The sequence below is a fragment of the Argiope bruennichi genome, chromosome 7 (genome assembly GCF_947563725.1).
Source record: "Argiope bruennichi chromosome 7, qqArgBrue1.1, whole genome shotgun sequence".
NCBI lineage: Eukaryota > Metazoa > Arthropoda > Arachnida > Araneae > Araneidae > Argiope > Argiope bruennichi.
The window spans coordinates 91,093,687-91,116,060 of NC_079157.1; the positions used below are offsets into that span (position 1 = coordinate 91,093,687).

At 27.6% G+C, this 22,374-nt stretch overlaps 2 protein-coding genes across 7 annotated transcripts in view; one reads left to right on the forward strand and one right to left on the reverse strand.

Moving 5' to 3' along the window:
- Positions 1-5,400, forward strand: part of LOC129975131 (tRNA wybutosine-synthesizing protein 5-like) — an 86,711-nt gene extending 81,311 nt beyond the window's left edge. The window contains exons 6-8 of the mRNA XM_056088080.1: positions 318-405; positions 2,112-2,228; positions 5,123-5,400. Of these exons, the coding sequence (XP_055944055.1) occupies positions 318-405; positions 2,112-2,228; positions 5,123-5,367 (450 nt within the window). The 3' untranslated portion in view covers positions 5,368-5,400. The remainder of the gene's footprint in view (positions 1-317; positions 406-2,111; positions 2,229-5,122) is intronic.
- A 486-nt stretch (positions 5,401-5,886) lies between these two features.
- Positions 5,887-22,374, reverse strand: part of LOC129975129 (homogentisate 1,2-dioxygenase-like) — a 55,094-nt gene continuing 38,606 nt past the window's right edge. For 5 of the 6 annotated variants that reach the window (XM_056088079.1, XM_056088078.1, XM_056088077.1 and 2 more), the window contains 10 exons: positions 20,489-20,523; positions 17,430-17,509; positions 16,850-16,949; positions 15,778-15,899; positions 15,197-15,301; positions 14,251-14,377; positions 11,106-11,158; positions 9,899-10,027; positions 7,857-7,993; positions 5,887-6,070 (listed from right to left, as the gene is read on the reverse strand). In XM_056088079.1, the coding sequence (XP_055944054.1) occupies positions 6,055-6,070; positions 7,857-7,993; positions 9,899-10,027; positions 11,106-11,158; positions 14,251-14,377; positions 15,197-15,301; positions 15,778-15,899; positions 16,850-16,949; positions 17,430-17,509; positions 20,489-20,523 (904 nt within the window). In that variant the 3' untranslated portion in view covers positions 5,887-6,054. Of the gene's footprint in view, positions 6,071-7,828; positions 7,994-9,898; positions 10,028-11,105; positions 11,159-14,250; positions 14,378-15,196; positions 15,302-15,777; positions 15,900-16,849; positions 16,950-17,429; positions 17,510-20,488; positions 20,524-22,374 lie in introns of all 6 variants that reach the window. The other variant, XM_056088075.1, reaches the window with a different exon arrangement.

Consider the following 22,374-nt stretch of genomic DNA (forward strand, 5'->3'; position numbering starts at 1 on the left):
CTTTTTGTTCTTTACTCTAGTATGAGCTCTCAGTTTAAAAACACTTTTACTAAAACATGGAAAAAGACAACAAAAATTATAATTATATTGCTCAAAAGTGAAACTAAATTTGAGATCAGAAAATTTATATAATTTCAAAATTGTGAATTTGATCACAAGCTGTTAGTTTGAAATTTCTGCTATCAAAACAAATTTGCCTTCATCACAGTCTTCAAAAATGGTTTTATTCCATTTTAAATTCTAAGCATTACATGTTAGTAACATTATCTAATTATCTAAACATTACATTGCAAAATTTACTATATTTCTGATTTCAGGTTATGGATAATGCCTTAATTCAAGTGAAAGGCAGTAAACAAGCTGTTCTTTTCCCTCCTACTGATGCTCTAAATTTATATTTAAATGGTTAGTAAGATGCATTTATTTCCTCATATCGACTATTAAACGAAAAAGTATGTGTCAGTGTCCATGTGTTTTAATGTTGTAAAGAACAGATTACATGACCTAGAAATATCAAATTTGGCACACAAAGAGTAAATTTTGGAGGCTGTGAATGTATGTTTTAAAATGATTCTTTTAAAAATGTAATTAAATTTTAATTAGAATTTAATTAACTTTTTTTAATTTAAGCAAAATATGAGTTTTTGTACAATTTCTGTTGAAAAGAATTATGGCATTTTTTTTTTTTTTTTTTTTTTAAAATCCTGTCTTAAATTTCAAAAAAAATTTTATTTTTTTAGATATCAGTTTGTTCAGATTTTTCATCTGTTTTTTACAAATTTTCAAAAATGTTTCTATGTTTAATATACAACACTTTTTTAAAATTAAGGTAATATAATGAATTTGTCTGTCTGTCTCTCTCTTTTTTTTTTTTTTTTTTTTTTGTTGTCTTGTCATACCTATGAAAAGATATTAAATATGTTGGGAAATTTGTCAAGTAAACTCAAACTTTTTTTATACTTATATTTTAATTCAACTAATATGCTATATTTCTTTATACGATATTAATTCTCTAACCTATATCGGGTACTTTTCTAAAAAACAGCTCGCATTTTTCCAAATTCATCTTGTTGAAAATTCCATACATCATAAAATTAATCATTATAACTTAGGCCAACGGAGCTCAGTGAAGAACTTTATTGCATGAATATCCATTGCAGCTGCAAACATGCCTGAAATGTCTGCCATTTTTCAAAGTCTTCATTAATTCTTTCTACAATGCTATCAAGCATGTATTACTATTGGTAGTTGGTATTGGAACATTTTGCATTGATTTTGTAAATGCACACATTTTTCCATGCATGTCTTTTTTTTTTTTTTTTTTGCATTCATACTTTAAACATCGCTTTAGACTCTACATTCCTAAACAATAAATACATGTTTTAATTTGCTCAACCACCCCTCTAAGTTTGTCCCATCCTATATATATATATTGTGTATGCAGTATGCACTAGAGGATCCAATACTTATGAATACAGTATGTCCACTCTAATCATTAACAAGTAGCTAATTTCTTAACTTTTTAATGTGTGCATATACTTTTGATCGTAAAGATATGAGACCAGCAGATTCAAGAAATAACTATTTAGAAGAATTTTATGTTTTTTGAGTTGGTAAGTGTACTACTAAAAATATTCCAAGGTCCAAATATTAATACAATTATCCAAACTTATTACTCATATTTAGTACAGTATTCTTGACACTTCTAATTAAGACAAAAAACATTCCAGTGTTCTATGATTAAAATTAATCAATTTGAGAGTCAAGAATATTTTATGAAATATGACTAAAAGGATCAGGTGAATGTATGAAAATTGTGCAGGATCTGATCAAATTCACAAACTCGAAACAGTTAGCAAACTTTGTTTGATCTGACTGAAACAAAAGTAACCGTTGGGCCACAATTAGAGTGCATACCTTGCATGTATTTGGTGTAACCAAAAGATATGTTAATGATAACAATGTTTCAAAAACTGTTAACATAAATTGATTATAATATTCATGGAAAGTTAGTTGAATCTTTATATAATTTGTTTGAACTTTGTTTCCTGCAATAATATAATTTGTTAAATCCATCAATCAATTGATGTGGAATTTAATTTTACTATTAGGTGACAAATCTGAGGTGGTAGATATTGAGAATCCAGATTTTGACAGATTTCCAAAGTTTAAAAATGTTTCATGGCACGAATGTTGTCTACTTCCTGGAGATGTACTGTACATTCCTGGTAAGTTTGCATTTTTCCAGATGTATTAATGATTTTGATATTTAAAATATCTAGATGTGCAATAAAATGTAGATAACATTATCCAAGTCTTAATTATGTAACTTGCAAACAGATAGAGGCACAATATTCATAAGTCAGTGCACTAATAGACATAACACTGAATATATAGTAGTGTGCAGCGTGTGCCATTAAACCACATGCATTATCAATTTTGTGATTTAAATTTGAACAAAGATTGTACATGAAATATTCTCTGAAGTTTGGCAAGTCTGCCACAGAATTGTTGCACATGGTGCAGCAAGTTGATGATACTACTACCGCAACAAAGTGCATAGTGAGAAATTGCAGCAAAAATTAGGTACTTTTAAGCACCTTTTTACATGTATGTATATATACATAAATTTTAACATTTTCTAACCAGAATTTTTTTTTGTTTTATAATGCATAGTTTTTATTAATTTTTTAAAAAATAAATTTTAATTTAATTCCTAAAATTAACAAAATATTAGTTTATTTAGATACATAACTTCATTTAATATGCTTCAAATAATAAGATTTGTAGGGTTGTTATGGAATGTGTAAATTTATTCCTGCATTCATTCATTATATTTATTAAATTTATATGCAGTTAACAAAGTAAAGAACTGAAACATTCTGGAATGTCTACCATTATAAAACTGACAAAACTGCAAAGAAATTTACGATAGAATGATGCCATGCTCTAAATTAAAGATTTCATTGAGAGAAAAAAATCTATAAGAGTTATAAAAAGTAAAAATGCAAAAATTGTTATAAAATGGATGAAAATGCAAGCCCTAATGAATGAAAGTTTTGAAACACTTTTTTTTTTATTTCCTTAAAAAGTTTAAATACCAGATCCAGTAGTTTTTGCTTCATTTTTTTCCTTAGTAAAAATTAAAATTTGGTGTGATTAGTCCAGTATATAACTTTCAAATGAATGGGGACATTAATAAAAAGACTGTGAAAGAAATTACAATCATTGAATTTTCATGGCTTCAAGGTAAAATCTCATCATATTAGATTTTACACAATCGATTAAAGTAATTATATACCATATTTAACTCCAATTCAATATAGTACTGTCAAATCCCTTTAATAACTTATTGAAATGATTGCTCCAAAATGACATATTAATGAGAATGGTGATGGAATGTGTAACATACTTTATAGAAGCTTCACTAAACATTTTTTGAGTAGCTTCTCCCATGTTTCATATATCACTTTTGTGCACCAAATTCATCCTACTGTATTCTTGTTTGTCATTGATCAGACCAATCTGCATATTCTTCATTAACAACACATAAAAGGTTAAGCATATACTTACCAGGCACAACTTAAATCAATTCTTTAATATCTAAAACATTAAAAATTAAAGTTTGAACTTTTTGAATTGCAACAAATATGAGAAAATATACATCTCATACTGTCCCTTCCAGATAACTATTCCTATATTTCAATAAATGGCAATGTTTTGTTGAAGAATGAAGGAGCAGAAAAAAGGCTTATTAAGCATTATCTTAATATATGTTGGAACCTTTGAATCTATTTCACTCTGGATATATTTTTTTTCTCGATACATCCAATAAACAAGCCTTTATGATTATGCCTTTGAATTACCATATTCAATTAGTGAGGAAACAAAACAAAAAAACGTTCTTCACACTTCTCGAGAAAAATTGGTACTTTTTAAGGACCATTTTTCAAAATTAAGTATTTATAAGGTGCTTAAGTGGTTTTCATATTTCTGCATTTTTTATGATGCAACATACCCTCCATGAATAATATAAATTGTTTTCAGTGATCCATGTGTTTTAAACATGGAAAAACATTATGGAGGACATTGTGACATCCAGTACAAATTGCAGATAAATTCCAAAACATTATTTAAATTGGTCTTCCAGAAATATTAAGTGCTGTATTGTGGTATAAGAAGACTATTTTAATGACATTATATCTAAATAGATTAACTGTGTTATAAAAATAATTCATTTATTTCAAAACATTTGTGTGTGTGTGTTAAAATAAGAAGTGTAATAAATATTTTTAATCTGAACAAATTTCAAAATGTAAAAATTACTTCTATATTAAGTGTCACATAAAATTTTTGAGAAAATAAATAATTTATCTTGAAAGTTTTTTTTTATCATATTTTATTTAATTTTATGTTAATAGATACAAGTAATATTTTGTCATTCCTAATTAATTATAAAAATTGTTATCGTATATTGTTGTGGTACACATTCTTTTCAGTCTCTAAAGTTAATTTTTATTGAACCTGTATATCAAAAGGAAAAATATTAGACTGAACTATAAAAGTACATTTATTAAGATATTTCTTTTCTTTGTAACGTTATTGCAAATAATCTTTTATTTTTAAAGGTTTTACAGAATGTTGAGTTTACAGTTGCACACATTTTTATTAATTACTTTCCTACAAAAAAATCCCTAGCAGTTGAAATATTGAATTAAGTTTTATTGATTATACTGATAGCTAGGATAGACATTATGGTGACGATGATGCAATATATCATTAGTCTGTTTGCATGGTTCAGATTGTAAATTATATTTGAACATAATTTATTCATTTGTAATGCAGAGTGTGTGATCAGTATTAAATTTTAAGTGTTAACCAAAAAAAAATTTTTTTTTTTTTTTTCATTTGCTGCTCTCCCAATAGACTCCAAGTCAAAGAAATATATACTTTTGAATAAGTTGACTGTATAATAATTACAAGATATACATTGAATGCTGCTATTTAAAAAATCAATTTCTTATAGAAATAATGAGAATTTGCTCTTTCTGTTCGCATAGTTTTTAAATAATTGCTGGAGTTGGATGCTTATTTATAAAATTTATTTATGTGTTCATTTCAGCATTTTGGTTCCACAACATGAAATATTTGGACTTTGGAATAGCAGTAAATGTATTTTGGAAAGAGCTAGATCCATCACTGTATGACAAGAAAGATCCATATGGAAATAAAGATCTTCTACCAGCACAGCAAGCATTTGCTTCTTTAGACAGAGCTCTTACTACGTTATCTAAACTACCAAAAGGTTATAAGGAATTTTATTGCTTGAGGCTTATTGCACTAATTGAGAAAAAAATGGAAATATAATGCTACTATATTGTAAATAAATTTATTTTATACACTGTTTATTATTATTATTTTTATTACTGTATAGTTATTTTGGAAACAGAGAAAATGTTTTAAATTCAAATAAATACTATATTTCTCATGTATACATAAATATGAAGCATTTAAGGCAGGTAAACTTGTAATATATTTTTGTTTACAAGACTGAAGTAAGCATAAATAAGATGTTAGGTTGTATGAAGATATCTTCCAATATATTTATACCTTTTGATTTATTATTACCATTAGGTGTTTGCATGCATGCATTTAACACTCTTGATAATTAGAAGTGCAAAAAATAAAACATTTTTAAGATTGTGTCATTTGTTTTACCACAAAGCAAAACTATTGAACCCTTAAAAATTATTTATAGATTACCGAGCCCTAATTTTTAATAATAATGATATAAAAATGGTTTTATTAAATTCATTACTGTATTTACTAAAGAATTTTTTGATCATACCAATTTATACAAACAAAATTGTGACCCAACAGGACACATTTTATATATCAAAATACATAGTTTATTTGTACAAATAGTCATAACAAAAAGCATAACAATTGGAGATAAAACTTTTTTCTTGGATTAACCAAGTAAGATAAAAAACAGCTCATTAGAATTAAGTCCTTTGATCTCGTGCTGTCATTGCAATAGATGCCTTTATGTTATCACACTATGTCAGAACTGGAATAAAAAAAATACAAAATTAATAATTTCTTACAAGTGAATCATAAATGTTTCAAGCTTCATTAACATAGAATTTAAAAAATTGTATATATCTTTATTAATATCAAATTCATTTTTTCAAAATCAGTCATTGACTAAAAAGACAAATGCATAATCTAAAAACTAGTTATTTTATAGAATTTAAAGCAATAAATGTTAATCACATATATGTGATTTCTTTTATAAATAGAAGGGAAAAGAGATGCGTGCATGAAATTCCTTATCAATATCATTAATGATAAAAATTCTCCAAAAAGGATTTAAAACATCAAAGAAATTCTGCAACGCAGTTCTTTAGAATTGTATGAAAATTTTTATTTACACAAAAATTAAATTTCAGGCAATAAAATTATGTTTTAATATTGTACTTAAAAGTAAATTGCATCAACACAATGTGTTCAAAAAATATAGATACTGAATGAAATTCAATAACCATCCTTGGAAAAATAAATAGTCTCCCAAAAGTTTCTCGCATTCTCTTTAATGAAAGCCCCATATAAAATTGTAGACACTGGGCAAGACCGTGATTTTATTTTTAAAATTCTACACTACGTAGCATAATTAAGATAACCAACTAAAACTAAAATTTAACAAAAAAAAAAAAAAGCAATTTTAGTAACAAACAAAATTCCATTTATATAACTCACTGCATTTACATATATGAGAATATGGAGACTAATGTAGTAGTCAATCCTTTTACAGCTCAAAACTTGATATGTATTTAAACTTTAGGAACTAAAAAATTTTATACCAAACTTTAAAAAAAAAAAAAAAAAAAAAAAATCTAAGTCATGTTTTTGACTTGTCACTTTTACATGCATGCATATATACAGATCATCAATCCCTAGTCGGATTCTATTGAAAAATTGATACTGATCTGTACTTGTGATGTTCAATGTGAGTATCAATTTTTATCTATCAAGCTCTTTGAATATTGTAACTATCTTGTTCTTGGACGATCAGACTAACTTCCTCCATTTAAAATTTAATTGAAATCCACATATTTGAAGTAAGACAGCATAATAATTTTTATCTGTCTAATTCAAAAAAAATTTTTAAGTTACCTTGTTGACAATGCGAGTTATGAACAAACCATAATTATAAGAATTTGTTTTCGAGCTCAGAAAGGTTAAAGCATGGAGATTCATCAAAATATTGAATTCAAATCATTTGTATAATTCATTTACAATTAAGTAAAGGGGAAAAAAAATAATACTTTTGCATATCACATATATATGATATCTAACAGACGTCTTAGAAAAGCCATTGTAATAATTGTTTGTTTTACACACTTCCAAATCAGTCAAAACTTTAGAAAAATCTTTTAGATAATATTCTATAAAAATATTTTTTTAATGTAGGCTTTACAGAAAAATACTAAAATAGCAAATATTTATCTCTGATACAACATTTTAAAACAAAAATTGTATAAAAAATATAACTATTTCTAGTTGCACTTTTATAAATTTACAACTCCAATTCCTACATTTTAAAGATGTATTTATGTATCTTGGGTCAAAGTAAAAACTTCGTAATAGAAAACCAAAAGTCTGAAGAAGTTAAAGAAATTACGTTGTCAGAATGCTTATTTTTTATTTGTCCATCTTTTGTGTAACCAAGATAATTGTTATGCCATGAATATACTGCATCACTAAATTAGAATCAAAATATTATGCTATGGTTTATATTATAAATAGCATTAAGGTGATACTCTACCATGATATATACAACTGGACCACCTTACATATTTGCTTTCCAGTTAGGGTCAAAGTTTTTCTTTAAGGATTGCCAGCACTTGTAATAATTAGGATCCAGTTTCTGGCATCTCCTTTCACCCCAACTAGTAACAGTAAGGCTAAGAGACGTTTCGAACATGAAGGCCTAAATGGAAATAATATTTACAAAAAAGCATATACTGTATCAATAAAATACAATTACATTTTCAAAATATTATCTCAAAGAATTTTATATTTCACAACATTTTTAGTATGAACAATAAAAAAAAAAGTATTATGTGCACAAAATATTTTTTTTTTGAAGATACAGGCATGGAATTCATTAACCATTTTTATTCTTCATGGGTTAATTAAATAGTCCAAATTTTATCTGGAATTAAGATTTCTAAGTACAGTGTACCAACTAGGAAGGCAGAAAAGAGAAAGAAATCATTTTGAGCATACACAGTTTCAGAAAGATATTTGCCGATACTGCATTTTGGTTCACACAACTAAGAAGTTAAAAAAGTTACAGTGAAATCATAGTTCGAGTGACTACGGAATTATTTTTAGAATGCAGGTAATTAGAAATTATTACAAACTTATATAGCCAGGACATCATAATCAAATATCTGTTCAAAAGAATACATCAGCCATAATATGCATTTCATCTGATCAGTAACGTCCCTCATAACTGATTCCACATTATATCACACTAATTTCATTTTTAAATTGATATTTAGTTTAAAATATTATTTCAAACATTTTGTTGAAGCAAATAAAAAAATTATCATATTTAAATTATATAACTGGTTACAATGACACTCTCTTTGAATTCTTATTTATTTACAGCAGACATTAAAATTATCTATTAATTATTTCTTTGAATACTAATATTAAATTTCCCTGTAGAATTTCTTCCAATATTTTTTAAAGTCAAGTTTTTTCATGGTTCAGAAAAAGTAGAAACGATTTCAACAAATTTCTTTTTACACAAATGTTTAATGAATCACTAAGTTGAATTATCTTTGCTCTTAGCTAACAGTTAAAAATTCATTTCTTTAGAATAATTAATAGAATATTAACAACAATTAACAAAAAACTAAAATTGTGTTCATTATATTCAAAGGTTTGGTCTCTTATAATAATTTGCAAAATTCGACAAATAAGAAGTAGTATTACATCAATAATAAGTCAATTTAATATTTAGAAAGGTGTGGCAATATTTAAAAGACAAAAAAAATTCATATGCAACTATTTCGCTTCTATTTATTTTATTCCAATGTATGCGATATTGAAAGTGTTATCACTTAATCCAAGAGTATAAAATTAGCTACTCACAACAAATTTACAGTCAAGCAAAAAAAAAAAATAATATGCTACTAATTATTTGATAAAAATTCTATTACTTAATTTTTTAAATTCCTAACAATTATGAACAACGAATTATAGCATTTACTAATAATCAACTTCAAACCAACATTTCCTTCACCAGTGGCAATGAATATTATAATAACCAATATATAAAAATATTTTTCCGAGAAATCCCTATCAAAATATCATATTTAAACCCATTGGAGGGGGAAATTTCAGTCTCCTGCTCCTGTTTTGCAATGTAGACAGATATATTTCTAACCGCTTATTTTTTGCATGTAAATTATGCCTCTCCTGGTGAAATAAATCAAAATTTTAAAAAAGTTTCTTCTGTTTGGCCACACATCTTCTAAAACACATTATAACTGCCATTTAGTGTGTGTGTATATATATATATATATATATATATATATATATATATATATTAAATTTTTGTAATAAATTAATTTGTTATTTTTTTAGTTTTGGCATGTGTTAATATTTCAGTTTAATACTATTAATCGGTCAATAAATCTCCAGTTTTACTTTCCATAAAATACAAATAGGAAGGCACAAAAATATTAAAGATAAATATTTTGATTAGATTATATTGATGTACATCCAAATACTTCATTCAGCAGACAATAAACAAATCTCACTGTTTTACAATCACAGTTTAATATATAAAATTATTAATATTGAGAAACAGCTAACTTACCATACTATTTTCTGCAACTTTTTCAGGGCCAAGCTTCACAGTTGAAGCCTTTGCAAAACAGTCAGCATCAGGACCATGTGCAGTCATGATGTTATGCAAAGTAGCTCCACCAGGAAGAAAGCCTGTTTCCTAAAAATAAAAGGATTTAAAGAAATTATAAAAATTCTTAATATTAGGTTTAAAAAAAAAGAATAGTTGCATTATTTTTTGTTTGGCGTCAAAGATAAAAACATTAATGACTTTTAGAAATTTCAAGTCAAGCAGACGTTCTTAATGCAAAATTTGTGCCTGCAAATCAATTCAGCTTTTCTTAAATTATCTGAATAAGAACATCAAGCTCATGATAAAAATTGAACAACATATCTGAAAGAGTCTATTAAAACTTTTTACAAATTATACAAAATTTTAAAATTTAAAATGCAAGAGATGTTTTGAAACAGACTTTGTAATTTTTAAGTATGGCCAGATGTTGACAATATCTTAACCAGGAACCCTACCTTTCCTCCAAACTCCATCATATTAGTAGGTGGGTTTCGACTGTAACAGATTTTAGGCCAACATATACAAAGAATATAGTTCCTAAACTCGTAAAAAATTCAGAATTTCAAGATCCAAGAGTAGAAATTTGAATAGAGTTTAATTTTATTAATATTAATGCCGCATTTTAAAGTAACACTAGGGTTATTTTAGAATAGAGCGCATCATTTTAAGCCACAGTCAAATATCAAAGATGGGACATGAACAGAACATTCCTTCTTCAAAATACCACAACATACCAGTAGGAGGAATTTGACCCAGACAGATTTAACTTGGACCAGAACCATTTACATTATGTTTTTTCAGTGGAAGTGGATCTTGAACCTGAAATCCTCTGATCCCTCAAGTCAATCCTCACCCAATGTGAGAGGGAGGAAAATTGGAAAAACAATTACAGAGAAGAAGAATGTTTTTAAATTAAAAAGGAGATAAAATATTTCTCCATTTAGATTCTATTTATTTTATTTTTCTGTTACTCTAATTTAGCTAGAATAGGAATTTTCATGCTGAGCAGAATGTGTCAAATTAATTATCATGGGAACAAGTTTTAAATACAATAGAGTGGAACATTTAAATATAATAGTGTTTTAAATATTATAATCAATAAAACTCATCAAAGTTTCTATAAAAAACTATATGAATATTAACATATAATACATAAATTATTTACCTTTGCTTCATATGATCCAAAAATTAGTCCCATGAACTCACTCATGCAGTTTCCTAAAAAAGATACAACACTAAATAAATGCCTCAAATAATTTTGGATGAAGAAATGATCAGAGAGAACATAAATAGCTGAATAACTAAAAACAAAAACATGTTCTTTCTTTCTTAACAACCTCACTATAATATGACTTGCTTTAATATGACATTATATTTTATGTTAGACAGATAATTAACAATTTTTAATTGAAAGAAAAAGAAAAAAATTCATTTCATATAATAATGCTATAAATTTAAAAACTTTCCAATTATAAAGTTGGTTCTAGAGCCTTCAGACTGATCTTTCAACCCTGAAAGGGCAGTAAATTGTCCATATGTGAAATACTATTTGCTCTAACAGTCATTCTTTTAAATGTTAAATTTCTTTTATTATATATTTTATATCTGCTTAAAGAACATGAATTCATTGAATTCAACTCAGCTTAGAACAATTAAGACAATATTGGACATAAATAAGGGTATCATTAGTGAATATTAAATCAAAGAAAAATATGTTAGATTATCAATGTGAAAATTTTTAAACAAGGAAAAACATTAAGCCTGGAATTTAAGAAATTACTATTTTCTATTTTGAAGGAGCCTGAAAAAGTTACCAATAGAAAAGCTTTTGTTTACATTAGTTTGAATATAATTTTTAAAGGCATAATGTTACATATATATATATATATATATATATATATATATATATATATATATATAACCAATCTAAAGTAAGAAAAAGTTTGAAAACGAAACTAAAATGAAAACGAAACAAAACAGTTTCGAAATCGCAACTAAAATTTATTATCTATTTAAACTAAAACCAAAAAGGAACTTCATAGTATTTAGAGAGCGCAATTGCAGCTACTTCTAAAACACAGATGAATTTATACAAAAGTATTAGAATCAAGTTAATAGGAAAAACAAAATCAAATAAAAATTAAACCAAAAAAATTATTAAAAAATATTAAAAAAGAATCCGGCCTGAAGACTTTTTCAAGGGTCACCCTCAGGCAGGGATTCAAATAAAGGGATTTTTTCTGTGAGGACATACAGACATTAAGTCTAATAATGATTCCTCGTGACCCGAAAATCCCCCGAAATTATGCTCAAGAGATATACCATTTTAACAGAAAGGAAATACAAAATAACAAATTAGAAAAAAACCACAAAGTAAAAATACAATGAAAACAATAACAATAAAAACAAAAACAGCATTAAAATTAAAATTAAAATTAAAAACAAAAAGGCCAGAACATACCTTCCAACAGTGAATGAAACTTTAAACAATCGATTGTGATTTCCTGTTTTTGAAAGTTAACGGTTAAATTATGTAAACAGAGGTAGGCACCCAGCGCCATCTATTGAGTGATCCAATATGCAAGTAAATTTCTATTTTTATTTAAGCCAAAAGATTAATCCCAAACCATACCTTGTTTAATTAAAAAATTGACATTACAGTAATTTCTAGGAAAATCATTTTTAATTAAATTTTTAAGGAGGATATTTGATGCTTCAATATAAGAATTTTTATTATTGCAAACCCTTTTGATCCTGTTAACTTGTGAGAAAATTAGATTTTTGAAAATTTTAGAGTTTAGATTGGAATGGTAGTTACATAGTTTTGTTATTTTAAAGTTGAAATCATCCCTTTTATCGTATATACCAACTATTGTTTTATCATTAGCAATTTCGATTTTTAAATCCAGAAAGGTAGCCTCAAGTTGTATATTTGTATCTTTTAGAATTAAATCTTTTGGATAGCAATTAGTAATAATATTAGTATTGTCGAAGTTAATCAAAAGTAGGTCATCAATATATCTCCACCCGTTTATTAAATTATATTTAATTATTTTTTTCTCATAGTAATGCAGGAAAATATTAGCTAAAGCACTTGAGAAAGCTGTCCCCATTGGAATGCCCTTGACTTGTTTATAAAAATTAATACCATTAAACACGTAATTTTCAGTAATATTAAAATTACATAACTCAAGCCAGTTATTTTTAGGAATGATATTTTCATTTAAATATTCGTCATATAAATCAACTTGAGGCTACCTTTCTGGATTTAAAAATCGAAATTGCTAATGATAAAACAATAGTTGGTATATACGATAAAAGGGATGATTTCAACTTTAAAATAACAAAACTATGTAACTACCATTCCAATCTAAACTCTAAAATTTTCAAAAATCTAATTTTCTCACAAGTTAACAGGATCAAAAGGGTTTGCAATAATAAAAATTCTTATATTGAAGCATCAAATATCCTCCTTAAAAATTTAATTAAAAATGATTTTCCTAGAAATTACTGTAATGTCAATTTTTTAATTAAACAAGGTATGGTTTGGGATTAATCTTTTGGCTTAAATAAAAATAGAAATTTACTTGCATATTGGATCACTCAATAGATGGCGCTGGGTGCCTACCTCTGTTTACATAATTTAACCGTTAACTTTCAAAAACAGGAAATCACAATCGATTGTTTAAAGTTTCATTCACTGTTGGAAGGTATGTTCTGGCCTTTTTGTTTTTAATTTTAATTTTAATTTTAATGCTGTTTTTGTTTTTATTGTTATTGTTTTCATTGTATTTTTACTTTGTGGTTTTTTTCTAATTTGTTATTTTGTATTTCCTTTCTGTTAAAATGGTATATCTCTTGAGCATAATTTCGGGGGATTTTCGGGTCACGAGGAATCATTATTAGACTTAATGTCTGTATGTCCTCACAGAAAAAATCCCTTTATTTGAATCCCTGCCTGAGGGTGACCCTTGAAAAAGTCTTCAGGCCGGATTCTTTTTTAATATTTTTTAATAATTTTTTTGGTTTAATTTTTATTTGATTTTGTTTTTCCTATTAACTTGATTCTAATACTTTTGTATATATATATATATATATATATATATATATATATATATTTCAAATTTACTCAGTGGTAAACAGAAAATTCGAACATCATATAAAATTTCAAATTGAAAAGGCTTCAAAGAAAAATAATATAACTGTTCTTTAAATAAGAAAAAAGACAATTTGCTGTTTGAAGTTTTAAACATAATTAACACATCAACAAGTAGAAGTATGGAAATAAAAAAGGGTTAGAATATGCTTACTGTGATAATAAGGCGGCCTAAATGTTCCTTCAGAAACACCCCATCTAGGAGGAAATATTACAAAATCAGCTATTGCAATACCAGGACGTGTAGATGGACATGTGAGCACTGTGAAAATGGATGGGTCCTAAAAAAGAGAAGAATAACATTAATATCAAATGTTTTAATTGTTAATATAACTTTTCATTACATGCTACAAATCATAATGCACACAAAAAGTACATAGAAAGTTATCTGAGAACATGCTTTTTATAATGAAGGACCACTTCTGCACATATCTCATTTTAGTCTGTTAACCTTCTACTTAAAAGCTGTCAATATGTATATACAAACTTTTGAACGAAGGGTGATTTTGGGTTTCTAGGAACTATCAATTAAGAACTGTAAAAATTTTGATAGTCATATCATGAGAATCATTGCAACAAATAGTCTTCCTATACTATTTGAAAGCATGATGAAAGAAGAAGGCATGAAAATATTAAAGTAAAAATACTTTCCATTATATATAAATTCTATTATACACCTAAATTTCATGTATACTTAGTCACTTTAAATATTTTCTTTTAACTTATTTTTAAAAAACATAAAAACAAAATTTTTTCCAGTTTTGTTAGAAATATTACAAATCTATAAATACCATAAGGAAAACCATTATCTATCATTATCTAAGGAAACCATTATCTTGAAAGAAGTGTGCACAAACCTTAGTCAATAAAAAATAAAACAATAAAAAATTAATGAAATTTTAAAATGCTTATCTCACTCCCCTTTGAATATAACTGATAAAATGAATTTTTCATCAATTTTTTGAAGGAAAAATTATGTTTTTGTATAGTGATATTAAAAAAAAAAAAAAAAATCTGCATTAAATTTAGTATTTAAGAAAACAAAATAATTCATTCGTTACTTTAGAAAGAACAACTCAGAAAAAGGTCGAATCACTTACAGGATGATCAAAGGAAACTGAATTGATGGCCATGAAGTTAGATAAATTATATTTATATGGAACGTAATTTCCATGCCATGCTACTACATCAAAAGGAGAATGTCCCTGAAAAATAATAAATTAGGCAACTGATTCACAAGAAAATACATAGGCATTTCAGCAAATTACTCAAAATATTATAAAGCATCATCCATTGATATCACACATTTTATTAATGCCAATTTTAATACATATTACACTAATTGAAGAAGGATGATTGTAGTTCTAGAATGAAACTCTGGGAAATTAACATAAATAAAAATCTAATATGATTCAAAATAATTCTAGTCATATGTACAAAATATTAATTTCAAACAATAATGATAATGCATGTATTTTACAAATCTGGGGAAATTCAAATTCAAGAATTATGAATATACCTGGATTACAATCACCCTTAAATGATACATCTTTAATGCTATAATACATATCTATAATACTAAATATAAATAAAGAAACAGCATGTTTGTTCATTTGAGATTTAGTTATTAAAAATAGATATTTCTTTCTTTAATCAATAGTTAAAAAAAAAAAAAAATTACCTGATGAGCTGCAAATAGCTTTCCTTGAAATTTCTTAACTACTGTGTAATTTTCAACTTCTCGATCCTCATATAAAGCCACAGGAGTTAAAAAATCTCTAGGGTTGGCTAAACCATTTGCACCTAAATAGGCAACATTAAAAATGTATGTAAAACTTATGATAAATTAAAAAAAAATATTCATGCAATAAATTTATAACAATTCATATACAGGATACTTAGAATCTACTTATTCTCTGAAATGTATATCTATCAGATTGAAACAAATGAGTAGAAGTAGTTGTACAGAAGATAGATGAATATTAGATGATACGTACAGAAGATAATTCTTAGAAAGCACATAATTCAATGATCATCTCTACTAAAAATACAAGTGAATGTGTGTTCATATGTCTTTTGTTATTTTGCAAATCTTATTATTTAATCTAAAACTACCAAACTGAGTACAGATATAATTTGTATTACCAAAGTGGGCACAGCGGCAAAATTTTCGAAACATTTCAGTTAATTAAAAATTGGGCAAAATTTTGGTGTAATAACTTCTAAAAATATTATTGCACAAAATTGGATTTTATGGCATTTTAAAATTCTTTCGAAAGCTTTCAAGCACCAAGTTATGCACAAGAGATTTAAATAAGGCTAAACATTCCAAGTAAAGCAGCTGGTCACCAAAGACAGCTAATTCATAATATTTCAATCATAATTATAATGCATATAAACAGACCAATGTCTAATTAATGCAAGTATTACAAGTTCAACAATTAAAAAATTCATATCTAATATATTTTTTTTGACACATGATTTCTTGTGATCTGAAATTCATAACTTATCAGATTTGAATTTCAAAAGATTACTGATTTTTTCCCCCCTTAAAAGAAAAAAAAAAAAAAAAAAAAGGATCCCCTCTAATACGTTTTTTAAAATTTTTTATACCAAGTATTTAAAGTTTCTTAGAATTTAACATTTTGAAAATCTGTAGACTAAGCACTTGAATATACACACACTTTAAATGTACAATAGAACAAGAATTAAATTGTCGCTCATTTCACGGCAACTGTATTAATGAAACTTACCGATAGGTCCCAAATAAGGCAAATTAAAGTGTGCATCAAACACTTCAAGAATATAACCTCTGCTAGGCCCTTCTACTCCAACATTAAATTTCATTCCTAGCTATAAAACATTGATTATAAGTGTCATCAGTTTTACATTTCTCTCTCTCTCACACACACAAAATCAAAAGAAAATAATACAAAAACTTATGTGCATTTTAATTAAAATTTTTAACTACAGATTTTGTTTATTTTGTAATTATTACACATCAATAAAACAATTGTAAACTTATCATTGCAAGCTAATAATCTAACATGAAGACATAAGTTAATAATTTAACATTATCACTATGAACTCACTAAAATGTAGCTAATTAAGAAATATATACTTTAAAAAATATAAATGTAAATATTTTAACCCTTAAAAAACACAGCAACTTTCCTGAATAAGCATCTTATTATTTGAAGCCATTAGTATCATTATAGCATGACAGTTAACTATGATGGGTATTTTAATTATATTAGTTTATTCTTAAAGACAAAACTTTTCATAAAAATGCCATCCAATATACTAAAAGTATTTTTAAAAAGACTAATTTACCTGCATCACACAAATCTCATTTGGCTCCACAAACATTCTACCAAATTCAGTAGTTATAGTAAGTCTCCCTTGTTGTGGAACTAGACAAAAATGGGAATTATGATAAAATAAAGTTAATAATTATGTCATATTTCATACTATCAATTATGGTTATTTACTACTACCATATATAATACATTATAATTAAAGAAACTTAAATAACATTACAGTGTATAATGGAAATAGAAGTCTGAATTTTTCTTTTTTTATGTAGATATGATTCTTTTTATTTTATCGATAACAGAGATAACGCTTGCCAATTATGATTTGGAAAATCAGTCGAAGTAAGATTCTGTATTCTGTTGAAGTGAAAAAAGTATATACAATATACATACAGTCGCTACAAGCCAAACTTGGACAGCACAGGAAACAAACTCGCTCTGCCAAATTATTTGAACTAAAATGAATTAGAAAAAATGCGAAAAGATTTTTTTTGACAGTGAATTTATTGTACGGCTGAAAAGTCAGACATCTCACAATTAAGCACCAAATAATTACAACCGTGGTGTAAAAATTACTCCCGCCTTTACTGTTAATGTTAAAATTCTTCAGGGGAATTTTCCAATTGTGTTATTTTTATTCATTGTGGAATTAAATAATTATTTAATTAAAATATCAAGGCAAAGAGGCCAAACGAGCATTGAGTAAGAATATTGGTTATTAAGCAAGCTGAAAATGGAAAGTATGTGCTAGAAATATCAAAGATTGCTCGCAGAAGTCATTCAATATTTGATGACATCATAAAAGGCTTTAAACCCAATAATCAGGTAGAAAATGTGCCTAAGACAACCCACAATAAGAATTTCAAAGAAGCAGATGATCGATATTTAATCAGAAAAGTAAAAGCAAATCCATCCCTTGGTGCACCAAACCTATCTATTATTGCTAAAAAGGAATTAAGAAAAAATTTAGCCCATGAAAAATAAAAAAATGTGCAATATAAGGCAGATCTCAATGGGAGACAAACCAGATAAAAGGTTTTCATAAGTAAGCAAAATCAGACTAAGACTTAAATTCGCAAAATAAAGACAAATTCTCAAGGAATGGGAAAATAAGGATTTTTCCTATTGGAAAAATGTCTTATTTACTGGTGAGAGCAAATTCGACATTTTTGGATCCGATAGCAAACCTTATATCTGAAGAAAATTGAAAGAGGAATTTTGCACAAAAAAATTGAAAATGTTTCATAGTTTGATAGCAACTATGAAACATGGTAGTGGATCAGAAATAGTTCAGGGCTCATCTTCAACTAATGGCCCAGGAACCCTGCATTTTATTGAAGGGAAAATGGATCAGAATGTTTACCTCGGCATTTTAAAGAAAAATTTGCGACAATGTGTGCAGAAGCTTTCTCTTGGCAACAATAGACAATTTTGTCAGGATAATGATCCGAAACATAAAGCTTATTGAGTGCGTTTCTGGCTTCTATATAATTGTTCTCACGTCATGGACACTCCACCCCAAACCACCGATATAAATTCCATCGAAAATTTATTAGAATATCTTAAGAAAAAAAGTCTGAGAACACCTCATTTCCTGTAAAAATGAATTGAAAAGAGTATTGTTGTAGGAAAGAGAAAATATTAAAATTAATTTTTGTGAAAAATCTGTACAATCTATGCCTAAGTGTCTTAAAATGGTTATAAAAAACAAGGACTAAATGGTTATAAAATACAAAACGATAATTCATTTGAAATATTAACTAGTTTTTAGAATCTTTTTATCCGTCTGAGTTTGATGTGCATTATTTTTTCTTTTGTTTTGCTTTTTTGCCATAAATTCTGGTTAAAATAAATTAATTTATATTATTTGTTTTTATAATTGCAATAAATATGCTATTGAAAATTTATTTAACTAAGTTTGTCATTTTTAGTTTACAAATTTTGACAGTATTAGTATCTTTTCTTTGATGTCCGAATTTGGCTTGGAGCGGCTGTATAATATGGTGCTTTCATTATTTACCATACTATCAGCAAACTTCTCCCAACTTCTATATACAAATATCTGCAGTTTTAAACATTTGTTTTTTACATATTACATGAGAACCGAATTTGTATGATAGATAAAGTTATTATTAACTATTTCCAACATTTTATGAATGAGATGAAAAAATAATAATCTCAAAAGACATAAGATTAAATGTCTATATATACTGAGAAATAGAATATTTAATCTTACAAGAGTACTTCTTTAAAGAAATTTCAAGACTTAAAAGTTCTCAGTAGGTTTGAAAGGTATCCGAATCAGACTATAAATAAAAATCATGTATTCATAAACATCCCCTATCACGCATCTCCTATACAAAGCCTGATTAATCCATTAAAAGAGAGAGTTTATTTAACAAAGTTAAATTAACATTCGGTTTTTCAGCTACACAAAATTATTTTGGAGCAAATCTCATAATTCTGAACCAAGATCGAACCGCAAAGCAAATGCAGAACTGTCTATAATTTGTAACATTTCTGTGCTGCACAATTATTATGACATTTTATTCATAATTGGAAATTTAATATGCACCATGTCAAAACATACAGCAGATCTTAAAAAGAATTAGGTCTTAAATTATACCAAACCGAATGCTATGATAATTCTCTTATTTCTACACAAGAATAGACCTTTAACAATGGGCATAAAATTAGGCTTTATAATTATACCTGTTCTCTAAATGATTTTTTTAAAAAATGGAAGCAATCCATGCAATATCAGTGCCAACGAATTTCTTAGTATATAAAGATTTTATGTATTTAACAGAAACAAGAAATGGTTTCGAAGAAATAGAGAGGTTACAAGAAGGATATGGAAACAAATTGTAAAGTTCTAAAATAAGAAAATTTAATTTCTGAAATAAGAAACTTTATTTAATGAATTTTAAAAAGCTTAAACTCTAAGGATTAAACCAATATAATATATAGTAATCAGAATTTGTGTAAAAAGTAAAGGTATACAGTAATTAATTAAATTTTCAAATAATTCAAATAGACAATTTAATATAAATATAAAGTATAATTGAATATAAATACCTATTAAGAAGTCTCCATCTGCATTATAAAAACACCTAAAAAAAGAAGGAAAAAAAAAGAGTATTTCATTAAAAGAAAAGGAAGAAACATTGATTTTTTAAAAATTATTTCATTGCAAATTCACATATATAAAAACAGGGGGAAAAATGCAGTACCTAAAAATTTTTTATGAATATTTAGTCATTAACCATTTATAAATTTTATTTTCTATATATATACATGAGACATTTTGTTCTTTATGCTGTAATGCATAAAGATTTGGTTTAGCTCAAAATTTATTGCTGTTTTGAACTGCACTCATTGACTGACAAGCAGAAGAAAACCTGCATGCACACTGTTGGGGATTTCATTGACACATGTGACCAAGATCCAACTTTTCTGCAAACCACTGTCACAGAAGATAAGAGCAGATTCTACCAGTATGATCCAGAATCGAAGCACTATGGAATGGTGCTCAACATCTTCCTGCACCCCAAAAAGAGCCGCCTATAGAAGTCCAGGATTAAGACACTCTTGATTGCATTTTTCAACACAAATGACATGATCCACCAGAAATTTGTCCAAGAAGGGCAAAACTGTCAATGCCAAACTCTACAAAGCTGTTTTGAATAAGTTACTGCTGCACATTTAATGTGTTTATCCACAGTTGCACAAGACTGATAAGAAAAGTCTGTTGTATGATAATACCCGTCCATATACTGTACACAACTTCTTGGCAAAATGTTGTGTATCCAGCAACGTGTAACATCTGTGCTTCACACCATTTCAGAAGAGGCCTTCACTGACTCATTCCAACAACTTTATCAATAATGTCAAAAGTGTACTGTGGCTAATGGATGTCACTTTGAAGGAGAATAAAGGTATTTTGTTCCCATTATTTGTTTTATGTTCTGATTCACTGTACTTTTTAGATGCACCTTGAATATATATATATATACGAGGGTTGGAACTTTAATAGTGGCAACTATTTATTTACATGGAATACAAAATTGATTCATGTCACCATGTTTTACAGTCCTTCAATGTAGTCGAAAGAATTGTGTACAACCCATTTTCAACGATGTGGAAGTTGCAGAACACCTGTAGCAGCGCCTGTTCTGTTGACAGTTCGAATGGACCGGTCTACTACCGCAAGAATCTCTAGAACAGTTTTGAAGTGAATGCCACGATGTGGGTCCTTCTTCTTAGGAATTAAGTCAAGGTCACAAGGGTTTAAATCTGGGGAGTATGGTGGATAGTAAAGGTCTTCCCAGCCCTATCGATCGAGCAATAAAGCCACAGCTTGCGATGCATGCAGCCGAGCATTGTCATGCAAATTGATAAGGACATTTAGCAGAAAATGTCGCCGTTTTTTTCACAAAGCTGGCCTGAGATGGTGTTCCAAAAATGAGCAGTAATACTGTGCATTGACGATCTGCTGTGGGGGAACGGTATGCATTAGCATGACATCATCACAGTCGTGCACGAGAATCAACATAACTTTCGCATTGCTGAGGTTCTGAAGAATGACCCGTAATGACGACATGCTTTTGATTAGAGTTTCAGTTTTGGCTGGTACAATCTGGCCCAAGTCTCCTGAAGCATAATGATACGACGTAAAAAAGCCTCTTCTTTGCGCTCATAGCGCTTTGGGTTCAAGCAGCATCGTATCGTAGCCATTTCTGCATTTCTATCAAATGACGTGGAACCCATCGAGAAGCAATTTTTCTCATGCCCAGGCGTTCCTTCAGAATGTGCAGCACAGTCGTATGTGCAAAGCCTGTCTGTCGGGCCAGCTCACGAAGGCTGTGGCATCGACCACTGTCCATTAGTGCAGCAACAGCATGCACTTCTGTTTCGCTGGCACTAGGACGACCTGGCCGATGCATGTCTGCCACATTTTGGCG